General features: G+C 37.5%; 1 protein-coding gene and 1 pseudogene across 1 annotated transcript; one reads left to right on the plus strand and one right to left on the minus strand.

Moving 5' to 3' along the window:
- Positions 1 to 1,818: 1,818 nt before the first annotated feature.
- Positions 1,819 to 7,198, minus strand: LOC104779180 (lysine-specific demethylase JMJ29 pseudogene; annotated as a pseudogene).
- A 5,951-nt stretch (positions 7,199 to 13,149) lies between these two features.
- On the plus strand, positions 13,150 to 15,389 carry LOC147947666 (bidirectional sugar transporter SWEET8-like). Its single transcript, XM_087507385.1, has 4 exons — positions 13,150 to 13,380; positions 13,464 to 13,622; positions 14,951 to 15,052; positions 15,165 to 15,389. The coding sequence occupies exons 1-4, from the start codon at positions 13,150 to 13,152 to the stop codon at positions 15,387 to 15,389; spliced, it is 717 nt and encodes a 238-aa protein (XP_087363511.1).
- The last annotated feature ends 132 nt before the right edge of the window (positions 15,390 to 15,521 follow it).

The raw sequence follows: 15,521 nt of genomic DNA on the forward strand, positions 1-15,521 counted from the left end.
TCTATAAAAATCATATAAAGCACACTTTCTATGAGAAATTTACGAAGCAACAGTAAATCATTTGAAGCATTTAAACAGTCATGAAAAAAGAAGTTCAAAACCCAGATTTGAATCTCACAATCCGTTGAATCCTTCAAATTTAGCATCACAAACACCACAAGAAACCTTATCCAGTTCTAAGAAGCTCTCCATCTGAACGAACCCATAAGCAATTCAAACGACACTCTTTAGCTTTTGTAAACCAAAACCACACCAACTCTGAAACACCAAAAACTCAAAAACCTTACCCTAAAAAAAAATCACCGCAAGAGATTGAAGAATTTTCCATAAGCAAAACCAAATTAGAATGCATAAAATATTTCAGAGAGAGTCAAATATATACTTGAAGTACCCATTCAAGCTAATAATCTAAAACTCTAACAATCAACTAAAATAAGGCGGCTGACCACTCAATGGTCAGAGTCATTGACAAAACAGAAAGTAATAGACACTAAAGAAAAAAAAAAATCTAATCTAATGGAAACATCTAGGAATAACCTATGAACACCATATTTCAACACCCAATAGTCTAGGAATAACCTAAGAACAGTATATTAATTGCATTTAAAGAAAATCCTTAATTCACTGCTTCGTTGGTAGTTGAAAAGAAATTTCAAACTTAAGAGACAGTAAGTATCGCTGATTCAAACTACAAGTACTATAGAAGTTGATAACCAAAACACTAGTGACTGAATAAGTTTATTTAAGCGGGAATATACCAAATGAGGGTTCCACAATCTTATATTGGCAACAAATTGATACTGAAGATGACACATAAGCAACTCGGAGACCGGAGAGAAGATTAGTGAGTAGGCCAATTAGGAAGGAAAATCGCCAATGTTGAAAATTAAACCTTGTGTTAGTTTACTATGACTATTGCCATTCTCCCAATAACGATTAGTTTAATATGACTCTTCCCATTCTCCCAGTAACGAAAGAATCTGTAAAATTAATTTATTATTATTATTATTTGAATGTAGTTGTACTATCTGAAAGACATAAGATAAGATAAATTTCCAAATATCGTTTACTAAATGTAGTGGTTGAGAACTTGTATTATTCAAAACTCACACAAACCTAGCAATAGTCGATCATCATAAAATGATTGTATAGAGAGCCATCAATTATAATTCAAACTAACAGCTCAACTTTATGTCTTAGCTTCTAACCATAAATCTAATTATAAATTTATGGAGCAACCAATGTTATTTAAAGACACAGTTCTGAAATAGAAATTCTAATATGGTACATGAAAAGGTCTCAATATCACACAAAAACGTTTTATACCAATACAAATGTAAACATTTCAAATCTTGAGATTATCATTGAAATCAAAGAGAACAGAGTTGAAAATGCTTAATTTTTAACTTTGTTCTTGTTCCAAACTTAATCTCTTCATCATCTCTCCCACAGTACAAAACACTTCTCCTAAAAGTGAGAGGGAACTTGAAGAAGACGAGCTCGCAGAAGCAGAAGATGAAGAAGACGAATTTTCACCCTCTTTGAAGACTCTATCCTTGTCATAACCCATCATATGCAAGGATCTATGCCACCATTTAAAGAAACCGCATCGGTGACACTTATAGTAGAGTTTGCCAGGATTTCTTTCTGAAAGACTTAGCAGCAGGTTTGTTGGTCTATTACACTTAGGACACACACATTCTGCAAAATAAATATCATCTTTCCCGTACCACATGACATCTCAACATTTATTCTGCTTGCATCGTAAAACAACCTGCCATTCCTGATTGAGAGGAAGGGTTGAATTAAGCTTTTGAATCAATCTGGAAAATAGAATGATTGGTCATGTATCAAGTTATAAACTTAAAAAAAAAAAATCAAATAAAATGTCAGTACCAAGAAAGTAAAATCTCAGTCAAAAAGGTTGTTGCAAGTAGGTGAGTAATTAATTACCTCCATAACTGGTTGACCAAATGCATGTCTAAATTCTCTGCAATGCTTTTTAATATACTGTTCTAACTTAGAAACATCTTCGCTCCTAAATATGTCCCAAAGAGCACCTCCCATTTCTTGATGATTCTGTTTGCTTTCCACGTTTGGTTCTGCTTCCTCTTCTTGGCTATGATACCCAATAATACCATCCTATTCCTTGTATTTCTGTTTCAGCATTTCAACCTTGGCTTTTTGTTTTTCACTTACAGTTACTTCAACTATATGTGTCAGTATATTAACCGCGCCTGCCATATCCAAGTGAAGCTTAGTCGCAGAATCGCCTCTACAAAGCTCATCTGGGAACCCATAGACAATGTAACTTTTGGGACCCATATCTTGTTTGAGAAGTTTATCAGGAAGCTTTGTTGCAATGTTAAGAATTCCGGTTACTGGATTGTTATACTCTTAGAAAGGTAACGTGGATATGAACTCAGTTTCGTGACGAGGCAAAGCATTCTCAAAACTATCATTAGGAGGCCAGTCTTTTAGCTTCAACAACTTAGGTCATGAGCTTCTATATCTTTTTCCTTTCTTGTAACCATCAAAGAAGGAATCTGATGCAATGTATTCCGAACAATTAGATAAACAATCAATAGTTTCAACTTTGGGTATCCCAGAACTTCCTTATGATGATTTCATGTAGTCGCATATAGCTCGCAGCATAATGTCCGACTCCCAGCTTAAACCAGGTATGTTCTTGAGAATGTTCCTAACGATTACTGGTTCACCATTTGCCCAATGCTCTTGAAAATGCAGAAGCCCTTCTTCTTTTAAGACATCGCAAGATTCAGGAGAGAACAAGTAGTTGTCACTTGATTCCTTCCTCGAAGCTGCTTTTCTCTTCTTATCAGTTTCCAAACCAGGACAGGTGAAGTTCAAGAATCTAGAAATTTTCTTGTATGACACCATGATAGTATCTGCTTTCTGTTTCAAGTCTGACATAAATGTCAGTGGTAAGATTCGTGTGAGCTCCATGACAACATATTCACCACAACCAGATGCAAAAAAGATCCTTCCGTTATGATCAGCGTGCCACTTAATAGATTGGTTAGGATTATCTTTGTCCTCAGGAACAGAGGAGGTGAAGCTCGATTCTGAAGCATATGAACCGTGCACATATTCCTTTCCTTTGTGAATCTCTTGATAGCATTTTAAACAAAGTTCATACTTGTCATCATCACCATCATTAAAGGAGCAGCATCAGTGCAAGTCAAAAATTGAAGTTTGGCAAATATCAGTGCAAGACAACATGATCTGCAGTAAGATCAACTAAACTGAAATGAAAGTTCATAACTTTGTATTAGATAACATAAGTTGCTTACCAGAACATGCGTTGATTAACGGGGGCTTCTATCAGAGTTGCCTTAACTTCAAAAGGTTGTATTCCTATAGAATCAGGTCATCCATATAATATTTTAGCAGAGATCCCTCAGAAGGAACATAAACCAAGAATTAGTAGCGGAAAATTCATACCTTGAATCTTTGCCTCGACTTCAATCTCATGCTTCTAAGCTTCAATTATCTCATTAAGAAACGGATGCATCAATGCAATCAGGTACTCGAGATGATGGCATCTTTCAGAATCCGGTTTCTTCTTTGATACCTGTTAGGACAGAAAAACAATCAAAAACCAAATCTTCTGCAATTAAAATATTGAAATGGATGCTAATGGTTGAAACGACCTGACCCGTTCTTTTTTTTAATAATAAATAATAATAATAATTAACTACGACTAGTGGTCCCATACCCACTAGCCACCTAACCACAATCACAAATAACAGCGGAATAACAATACCAATTAAATAACCAATAATATTCCATTAAAGAATAGCCAATATCCAATCCTAACAATTTCAATGTCAAACAACAAGAAACACCAAACCGGCAATCCTAGCAATGTTTCTAATGACCCAACTCTAGCAACCTAGCAAAGCCAGACAACATCCAATCGAGTTCCTAAAACATCTTACTCTTTATTGCCTTGATTCCACAATCACATTTTGCCTTTACCTGCACCACAAACACAAATTGAGATGCATAAGTATTTGATACATACTCAATGAGGCAATCCTCCCATCTACTGGGCTATACATACAAGCAATAAGATCTCTCATGCCACAAACAACAACAATAAAACAAACCAGGAACATGAACAAGTGACCCGACATGATCCGGTTACTGTCAGAAGGGTGTCGATCGATACCAGAAGGTGTCGACCAACACTGGACATCTGGTGTCGACCAACACCACTTGGGTGTCGACCGACACCTGCTCGACACCCCCAAAACCCTAACGGTGTCGACCGACACCTCCACATGGTGTCGACCGACACTCGCTAAGTTCCCGAGCCGTCCGCGTTAGTGTCGACTAACACCATATTGGTGTCAACCGACACCACTATCGAGCAGTGTTTTCCTTCGAACAGAACCTCCGAATCTCACCTCCAAACTGCTCCTTTTCGTCCCACACAATCCCAGGAACGAATCCAAGCCTCAGGAGCTACGAAAAACTCACATACAACCAAAACAAACAACCAAACAACACACAATATCACAGAAACAAAGATCTTAGCTTAGATAAGCCATGGTCATGCACTCACCTTAGCCAACAAAGAGATCTAAGCCAAAAAGACGAAGCTACCACCACAAAAACCTTCCCACCACTTTCCTAGCCTTGGATCTTCACTCTCACAGCAAGATCTCTCCAAAAACACCTTCAAATCTCACAAACTCTCTCTAAAACCTCAAGAACAGTTTCTCTCCTTTTTCTCTCAAAAAAACATAAAGCGGCAGACAAAATAATACCCGAAAACCCTTCTAGTCGACCATTCCCTTATATAACCCGGTCCAATGGTTTTTCCTAAACCAAACCGGTTCAAATCGATAATTAAATCGATCTGGTCGAACCAGAATAAGTGGTGTCGACCGACACTACCATGAGTGTCGATCGACACCCACCCCCAAAACGCTAAGTTTTGGTTCGCGGGCGTTACAACGGTAATCTCATTTACCTCAATTAAACCCTTCAATTTCAAGCATTCCCTGCAGTTACAAATTTTGAGGCAAAAATGACATTTTTTAACAACACCCTTCTCACAAAATAGATGTGGATACCTGCAAAAAAACAACAAATCGAGTTGAAATCAAAACGTATTTTAGCAAAATGCATTTTAAAGTTTAGACAGAAACTTACCATTTTCTTGTACATTGCTGACAATACATTGGCATTTTACATTCATTGCAAAGGATAAGCATTCCCTTATCCCCATCCAAATATTGATGGCAGAAATCGTGGTCTTTCTCCATGTTTCAGCTAGTAGACTTCAAAAACTTTTTTGCAAGCTGCTAAACTAAAATGTTAATTATTCTTTTTTATAGAGGTAGGAGTGTTAAGTTGGTTAAACCAACCCGAACCAACCCATACTCATATTGATTCAATGATTCAATGTTAAATGGATAATGAGTCAACCCAACTCATTTAGCAAATGCTTTGGATCAACTCATTAACTCAATTATTTGATGGTTTTAATGGTTAAATGGGTCAACCCATTTAATGACATACTCCAAAAACCACTTCATACGTTAAACATATTTAGTCTCTAAAGTCCAATAATAGTAAATAATTGAAGAACAAAATAATAAAAGGAAAAATGTCAAAAAAAATCATGAACTTTCAAATTTGGGAAGAAAAAAGCATGAACTTTCAAAATGTCATTTTAATTCTAAACTTTCCGCTGACTTTTCAATAAAATAAGCAAGTTTGGTTGACTCGGCCATTTGAGGCATGGCATTAATAATAACGGAGTTAACTTCCGTTAACACTTGGCAGTCTTTGTCTGGCTCGTTTACAAAGCAACATCGTTTTAAAAAATGAAAATAAAAACTGAAACCAATATTGATCGAACCCCTAACCTTGAATGTCTAGAACAAGTACTCTTCCATCGAGCGATGATAACAATTTGGTAAAATGTCAAACAGAAATGTATATATACACAATTAATTTAAAATAAGAAACAGATCGGCCATGGCTAAGCTCTACACTACCACTTGTTCTTCACTTCTCTTGGTTTCCTCTGTAAACTCAAGAAAGAGCTTCTCTCTCTTCTTATATCTCCCTTAAACCCAATTCTCTCTTTCTTTTTTGGTATTGATATTGTTATTAATGGATTAAGTGGTTTATCTAGAGATTAACTTCATACATTTCGAAAAAGAAGAATCTCACAGTATCAGTCTAGAGAGAGACCCAGCGAGATCGGAAGATATGGCTTCTAGACCAGCTTAACCACGTACACATAAATCACAACATAACTTGAACCTCAGCTGTGAAAGTTCCTATAACACCAAAATCAATCTTGTTTAGACCAGCTTTGACAAAACTCTACATAAGATACGACACTCAACCCAATGTCCCTAACCAACTTAATTCAATTTACCAACTGTAATATAAACTGGTCTAAGTATATATCTGACGAAATCAAGAGCTATTTTTCAGATTGATTCAACCTTAACAGTTAAAGCCATACACCGATACTCTACTTATGCAGAAGAACGAGCTGCAACCTTCTGTTTTTTAGTCTTCCAAAAAATTGGAGAAGAGCCAACCGTAACAAACCAACGACTCACATATCGTCTCGACAGAGGACACCCTCTCCAATCAGAATCACACCAGCCATACAACTTTAAATCACAGTCAGAGTTTAACAACATACCCTGTCCCGGTGTGCCCTTCAAGTACCGCACAACACACAATGCACAATTCCAATGATCCAATCTGGGGCTGTACATAAATTGAGACAAAATGTGGACAACATAAGTCAAAATGTGGACAATCGTCGATAACGCTCTGGTTCATCTAACAAAGGACCATCAGAGAGAGCAAGCTTGTGTTGTTGTTCAATAGGAAATGCAGCGGGCTGTAAACCGAGATATCCCACTTCGCTTATGATATCTAGTGTGTATTTTCTTTGGCAGAAAAAGATGCCATCATTGTTTCTTGCCACGACGATGCCTAAGAAGTATTTTAACGAGCCCAGGTCCTTAATATGAAAGCATTCACTTAGATACTGCTTAAACTGTGCTATGCCTGCTGTATCATTGCCACCAATGATAAGGTCATCAACATAGACCAGGATGTAGATTTCAGATGTACCTCGTCGCAAGTGGAACATGGAATAGTCGGCATGTGACTCCTTGAAACCATACTTCATAAGCGCTCCCTTCAAATTAACGAATTAACATCGTGGAGCCGCTTTAACCCCTAGAGAGACTTTTTCAACAAACAAACTGAGTTTTTATCTACATTATTACGAAAACCTGGTGGAAGTTGCATATACACTTCCTCCTCCAAATCACCATGTAAGAAAGCGTTGTTGACATCCATTTGATGCAACTCCCACTGTTATGCTGCAGTAACTCCAAGAAATGTCTGAACCATTGTCATCTTGACAACCGGTGCAAACGTCTCGTCATAATCCACTCCTTCTTTTTGATTGTTCCCCAAGACCACCAAACGAGCTTTGTGTTTCTCAACGTTCCATCAGCTCGATACTTGAGTTTATAAATCCATTTGCATCCAATCGCTTTTTTTCCTGGTGGCAAAGTTGTCACAGTCCACGTTTGATTATTTTTGAGTGCATCAATCTCCTTCTACATTGCCTCTCGCCACTGCATCACGAAAAGTAGTAGGCTCCTTGCCAGCAATAATTGACGCCAGAATTGCTCTATACTTTGGAGAAAATTGACTGCAGTCTATGTACTTGGAGATGGGAAAATCGATCCCTTCAACTGTCTCTCATGCAGCTTTGTCCGAATCACACACAACCTGCAATACATAGTCCTTCAGTCTAGCTAGCGGAACTTTTTGACGCTTTCCACGGCCGAGCTGTTCAACCGGAGGCGTCTCTACAACATTATCTTCTTCGACGTCTTCTACTACAACATTCTCGTGCTCTGCTTCTTAAGACAAAGTGTCACTCTCTTCAATCATTTCCTCGATTGTAGTGTCAACACTTGTCTAGAGTGTTTGATCACTAGACTCCTGTTCTGTTTCCAAGTTAGCAACTGCAGTATCTTCTACGACCACAACCTCTAACTCGTGAGGATCCTCCTCACCAAAAACAGCAATGTTGTTCAACAATTCCTCTCGAACATCACTAACTTCATCTGAACTCAATGGGAAAGTCTTCTCAACAAATACCACATCCCGTGATACAAAGAGCTCTTCTGTTTCTAAATCAAACATGGTCCAACCTTTTTTCCCAAAAGGATAACCAACGAACAAGCAACGCCTACTTCTTTCTTCAAACTTATCTCCTCCTCTCCGTTGCTTATGCGCAAACCCGAGTCATCCAAACACTCTCAAGTTGTCGTACGCTGGAGGAGTCTCATAGATTAGTTTGTAAGGCGTCTTCATAAGTCGCGATGGTGTTTTGTTTATCAAATAGGCTGTTGTGAGAACACTTTCTCCCCAGAATTTGATTGGAAGTGAGGATTGAAACAAAAGTACTCTCGCCAAGTTGAGGATATGTCGATGCTTTCGCTATACTCTCCCATTTTGCTGCGGTGTACCAACGCAAGACGTTTGGTGTATGATTCCTTTTTTCTGTAAATTAATTTGTGAGACAAGTGAATTCCGTTCCGTTGTCACTTCTAACTATTTTGACATGTTTGTTGAATTGGTTAAACATTAACGTAATGAAATTCCTTAGTGTTTGCTTCACTTGTGATTTTTCTCGAAGCAAATACACTCTGACTCCTCTTGAGAAGTCGTCAACAATGGTCAAGAAGTAAAATGAATTGCACAAAGTAGGACTGCGATATGGTCCCCATAAGTCGCACTGAATCATATCAAAAACTTCGTCGCTTGTATTGTTACTTGTGTGAAAAGCCTCGCGGCTATGTTTTTCTTTTACACAAATTTCACAAACTGAAAAATCCATATTTCGACTACAAACAACAGAAAGCAAATCTAAAACACCATTAGATGGATGTCCCAGCCGCTGATGCCACATATCCTCGGCTCCATCCTTATTCAAATGAAAAGCACTAAAAATAGGCAAGCGACAAAAGAAGTACAGCCCGTCTCTAAGTTCTCTTGCTCCAGTCAGCCTCCTTGTTGTACGGTCCTGTACCACACAACCTTTGTTAGTGATTTGCATCACAACATCAAGATCCTTCACGAGCTGAGAAACTGAGATCAGATTGCATCTTAAATCAGGCACAAACAGCACATTCTTTAACTCAAATTCATCATCAAAAACCATTGTTCCTTTTTTTCTTGGACAAAGTTTTGCATCCGTTTGGCAAACCAATTGAACAAGGCAACATGTACTTCTGATCAACAAGCATTTCACTGAACCCCGTCATATGATTCGAGGCTCCTGTATCAAGGACCCAGTCAGGGGAAAAAGGCTTACCGGTGAGTGGTGGTTCTGCCACCTCTTTCTCCTTGAGAAGTTTGATCAGGGTCCCCCACTGCTCGTTGCTCAACCTCGTGTATCCATTCCTCTCAGCCTCGACAGTCACGTTACCTTCACTTTGAACAACTATAGCATTTGCGCGGATCACTCCATGTCCCGACCAGCTCCTCCTCTACCGCTACCACGTCCTCCTTAACGAGAGCGTTCACCCCACCATGGCGGATATCCAATGACTTGGAAACATGTCTCCGCCTTGTGTCCTGTCTTCTTACACGCAGCACAAAACAGTCGTGTTTTGGCTTCAAAACCGGCTGTGACGTTTCCACTGCGAGCAACAAAGGCCACCTGAGATGCTTGTTGTTCTCTCCCACGCATGACAGTGTTGTCCGTTCTACAGACTTCACCTTGGAGTAGACTTGATTCATGTTAGGCAAGGGGTCCGTACTTATTATGAAGTGCAAACTCCTTCGTACACCGTATCATCTAGACCAAGAGAAAATGATGAATCCGGTCATCTTCCTTCTTCTTCTCAAGCTCCATGGTGATGTTGCAACTGCATCCTCTACATTTGCACGCCAACGTTGGTTCATAGTTACTCAGATCTTCCCACAAGACTTGTAGCTTCCCATAGTAGTCGATCACCATGTGTTTCCTTGACGGCAGAAAGCAAGCTATGCCTAAATCTCCTGGATCTTATGACCATCTCCTGGATCTTGGGATCCACCGTGTTGAGAATCCACAAAGACACCATCGACTTTGCGGAAACCCAATCTTCATATTCTGCATTTTCCTTGTTTGGTTCGGTCACACTTCCGTCAACAAAACTAAATTGTTTCTTGACTCGCAATGCCGTTCTCACCGCCTGAGCCCACTCATCAAAGTTGTCACCATTGAACTGAACCTGGGCGATGATGACTCCAAGATTCTCGATCGCCGCCAGTTGGTATGCCGCTGCCATCGTCTTTGACGACTCTGTTTTGACACTCTTTTCAGACATTTTCTTCTGTTTTTCTTTCTGGCACTGCTACCATGTTAAATTAGGATTTGATATGGGTTTCCAACTTAAAACCAATTGACAATAAGTGGATAGGCCCTAACCCTTTATATATTACCTAGTCCTTTCACATCTATCAGATGTTGAATCTTTTCTCCACACGCCCCCTCGAGATGATCGCTCTTCTAGCCATTAATCTGGACAAAATCCATCACGCCCCCTCGAGATAATGCTTTTTATTTAGCCATCTCGATGGAATTGAGCCTTTCCTTGGGCCATCAATTAATGGGGTTATCGGGCCGCTATCCGGATCGGATTAATTAACGGGCCAGCGTGTGTAGGCTTGGATACTATGTAAAGTAGAGTTCAGGCTCTAGAATTTGTGTTATCATTTATCGTAGTAAAGGGTTACATTATATACTACTGATACAAATCTTAACAAGATAATAACAAATCTATATGAATATCTGGATCCTTCTAGAATATACGAACGGTAGAGATCTTCAAAGATCAGACTTGATCTTCAAGTAACACTGGTTAACAATTACCTAACTGGTTTATCATATAAGATGTGGAACATTTTACAATTTGAAAGTGAAACTGTAGCAGTTCATTTACTTAGTTCACCAATTAATTTGTATGATCTTCATTGGTTCATAAATTTCTATAATCATTATTAAGTTCATTATTTCTACCGATCTATCCATAGAAGCAAGACTAAACTAGTTTTAGTGACGTATGCATTTTCATCTAAATGATCTATTTATTTAAATGATACATCTAAATGATTTATTTCAATGGCAAATGACCCAACAAACAAGATAAAAAAATAGTTCATTTGGATGGTCAATCAATAGTTCTCCTGTTATTTTTTTATGAACCATCTTCATCCAAATGGTCCAACTAGAATCATCCAAATGAGTTTCAAATTTTTTACTAAAATTTGAAAACCCATTCAGATGATCCATGTGAATGATTCTGGATGATGCTCTTTTTTTTTTTATAAAAATGAACAGATGGTCCATCCAAATGAATAAATGAATATTGGACTCTCATCCTCCACAGACCATACGATGATATTTGGGTCGACATAAAGAGCTTTCCATAACACAATTATATTTGGCAGTATATACTTTCTACATTTGTACTCACTTTTCAATTACTTCTCAGTTACTAATTAAATTCAATTAATTTTACGAAGTATTAACGTTTTGTAGTTTTGGGTTGAAACAAATATTAACTGTTTCTAATATTATAATTTTATATTTTTTTCTTAACGTTACAAAGTATGTTCTCCTTAATTACAATTCTTGTATTCCTTATATAACTAAGTAAAATTAGGGTGATTACCATCATTGTTGTCAATTCTTTCAAATTCAGTTTTTATTTTCTTACACAATAGTCTTTTTTCTATATATATTTAACGATCTATTTTTTTTTAAATTGAACTTATTTTTTTATTTGTTCCATTCTTTTTCCTAGCGATGATCGATTGTGGATGATGTGATGATAGTGCTTACCTGCAAACAGAGCAAGGAAATGAAAATTTACCATGTGTGCACGTGTTATTAATATGCACTTAGCAAGACTCAACTCCACCACGTGTTTATCAAGTCAAATATCTAAAAATCACCTTGATCTAATCCCAATTGAATTATAGAAAGAGATAGAAAGGGAGGAAAAAAACAATGTATTGCATAAGTGGGAAGATTTGAGTTATCTCTTCTTCCATCTATCACATAATTCATATTCTGTCAAGCTCTTCTCGATGCTTATGCTTCCTTAAACGTCACCAGATCAATTAAATTTGATTTCGGAAATAGAACGTAGAAGAACAAAAAAAAAAGATTAGCCGGTGGTTCATAAATTTTCAGATATGTTCCAAATATTTTTTCCAAAAAAGAAAAATAAATATAAGATATGTTAAAATATTTTGTTCAGAACGCAATAATATAGATCATTTTAAATTTTGTTGATAAATATAATATATGTTAAAATTATTTAAAATGTTATCTACTTCTAGTATATATATATAGAGAGATATAATAAACTTATAATATCTTCAATTAAAACACTCCTAAGAAGCACCAACTGCTCTCTCGCTGGATTAAACATTCTTTTGCTTTTCGTCAACTTCATCAATTCCTCCGCCGATTTCAGGATGGTTAGCGCGAAAGAAATTCGTACAATCATCGGTATTATGGGTATGATCTGCTTCTCTCTCTCTCTCTTTCTTTTACAGTAATTATGTTTATATATCTATCTGTATAGTCGTGTATAGTTGTGTATGAAGTTTGTTTTTACTGAAATAAAATTAATAAATAAATAAATATATATATATGATGGTTTCAATTTCATTAGTGGAACCGAAGCGAACGAGGTTGAAGATTTTATAGTGAAGAAAGCTCTTGCATGCATGCGTAACTCTGGCTGGAGTTTCCTATGGTGTCAGCAGTTATCTTTAATGAACTAATTAACAACGTTCATCACCAAAAAAAAAGATGAACTTAATTAAATTGATTGTTAGTCGTCGTTATGATCGATGTTTACTTTAATTTAGCTCGGAGAAGTTATCCTAATTTACATATAGCTTCCTAGTTGTTACTCACAATTTTTCTCTGGCCTGATGCAGGGACTGTTATTTCCAGTTTGATCTCCCTTTCACAACTATAATACCCCTTTTAACAAAATCGTGTTTTATATCTGTATTGTTTGACATATTTCATATTTAAACATTTGTCTATATATGTACACACACAGCCCAAAGTTTTTACAGATTTACAAGAAGAAATCGGTGGAGGAACATACAACGTATCGTCATGTGGGGTTGGTGACGAAATATAGTTTGTGGCTTTTGTATGGTCTTCCTCTTATCTACAAAGATGGTATACTCGTCACCACTAGTAATGGCGTTGGTTTAGGAATCGAAGTTATCTACTTGGTTGTTTATATGTTCTACTGCAGCGACAAATCACTTGTATGTTCCATCTTTAATGCCTTATTATATCTCTCATCATATTGTATATGTTTTATTGATTTTTATTGATGTTTCATGTCCAGAGGCGCAACACTTTGTGGTGTCTTGCATATGCGGTTCCTCTTGTGCTATTTTGTTACACGATTTCTCTTTTTGGAATTGAAAGTTTATCTGATCGACATACGTTCATTGGTATTGTTTGCAACCTTGTATCAGCAAGTTTGGATTATATAATTTACATGGTATGCTCTCTCTCTCCCTCTCTCTGTAAAACAACCCTTCTCTTTTTTTTTATTTATAATAATATCAATTCACTAGTGGTCTCATACCCACTAACATCCTAGCAACAATCAACATCAGCAGATAACAAAACAATTCCATAAATCCAACATGAATTCTAACAATAACAATCCAATAACCAACAATGCAATAAACCAAAAACCAACAATGAAATAACTAAGTTCCAACATCCTACAATGTTCTATCAACTCAACACTAGCAACCTAACATTAGCTAGACCACAATCAATCAAGCCTCTAGAACATCCTCCTCCTCATCGCCTTGATTCCACGATCACACTTTACCTTTACTCGCACATCACAAACAACAATTGAGATGTGTAAGTATTATCATAAATACTTAGTGAGGCCTTCCTCCCATCTACTAGGTTATACACACAAGCAACTGAGACCCTCAAGTTTAAGCAAGCAAACAAACACAAACAATACATCAAACCAGGAAAACAAGTCTTGGTTGAGACTGGTCTCGACCGACGCTAACTCGGTGTCGATCGACGCTGGCACAGAGTGGTGTCGACCGATGCTATCTCGGTGTTGATCGATGCTGAGTGGTGTCGACCGACACTACATTGGTGTCAACCAACACTGCCTCTGCAGACGCGAACTGCACGAACACGAACGACGAACCTCCGTTTCAAATCATCTCGAAACCGTCCTAAACTGACCCAAATGCCTCAGGAACCTATGGGAAACCCGAAAACAACAAACTGAAGCAAGCAAACACCACAAATAGACAAAGAACAGCCAAACAAAAGAGATCTCAGGCTTAGATCAACCATGTTCAAGCACTCACCTCTTTTACAGGAAGATTGGAATGGGAAACGGTGGAACCAACACCTTAGGAAGCTTCTCCTTCATTTCCAATAACAGCTCTCCCTTCCACAGCCACAGATCTCTCCAAAAATACCAAGAAAAAGACAAAAATCTCTCAAGAACACTCTCAACGCTCTCCAACACTTTCTCTCCTTTTTCTCTCTTCTCTCACTCAACGGCGACAAAATAAGACAACCTAAAACCCTGAATTTGTCGCTTCTCCTCTTATATACTTGGTTTAGGGGTTTCAAATTGAACCAAACCGAACCAAACAGCAATTAAAACAAACCAATCAAAATTGGAAATGATGGTGTCGATCGACACACCCATGGTGTCGATCGACACTCAAACCACAAATATAATTTCTGGTTCGCGGATGTTACAATTTCTCTCTCATTTATTGATTACTATTACTTATTTATGTGTTTGATTATATGTTTTTATTCGTGATACAAAAGACCTACGAGTACGTACCCGTGTGGTTGTCTTTGGCTAGATTTATCAATGCTGAAATTTGGACTTCTTTCTCTTTGATCTACAAATTTGATATCTACGTCCTTGTAAGTCTTTTTTTTCCCTCTCCATGAATACTTAAATTTATTGATTGATTCTCATTAATTAAATGTTCTGATTTGTAACGTTTGTTTCATTTTGTTTGCTTCAATGAGACAGATATGCAATGGTCTCGGAATGCTATTGTATGCTTATCAACTAATATACTCCTCGGATCGGCCCACCGAAACGACCCTTGGATCCAATCAGATATCGAGTTGTACACCGGTGGTACCACCTGATCACTCCAATGCTTGTGGACACTCTACCTTAACTGTGGACGTTGTTGTGGTACGAAGTTTTGTTTTTGGTGTTTGGATCACCCTTGGTTATTGGTGCGAGTGAGGATTTTTTTTTTTTGGGCTCTTTCTAAATGAAAAAACATTTACTTTTCACTTTATTATAATAGAAGATATTCAAAGTTTTGTATTTTGGTTTTTCGAGATCCTTCAAAGCTTCTGGTTATTTGTTTGTTAA

The sequence above is a fragment of the Camelina sativa genome, chromosome 3 (genome assembly GCF_030686135.1).
Source record: "Camelina sativa cultivar CO46 ecotype springtype chromosome 3, ASM3068613v1".
Taxonomy (NCBI): domain Eukaryota; kingdom Viridiplantae; phylum Streptophyta; class Magnoliopsida; order Brassicales; family Brassicaceae; genus Camelina; species Camelina sativa.

Excerpts from the sequence above, each read along its gene's own strand:
- LOC147947666 (XM_087507385.1), top strand. The coding sequence starts at position 13,150 with ATGTACACACACAGCCCAAAGTTTTTACAGATTTACAAGAAGAAATCG. Across the intron at positions 13,381-13,463 it reads ACTGCAGCGACAAATCACTT|AGGCGCAACACTTTGTGGTG; the intron begins GTATGTTCCATC and ends TTTCATGTCCAG. Across the intron at positions 13,623-14,950 it reads TGGATTATATAATTTACATG|ACCTACGAGTACGTACCCGT; the intron begins GTATGCTCTCTC and ends GTGATACAAAAG.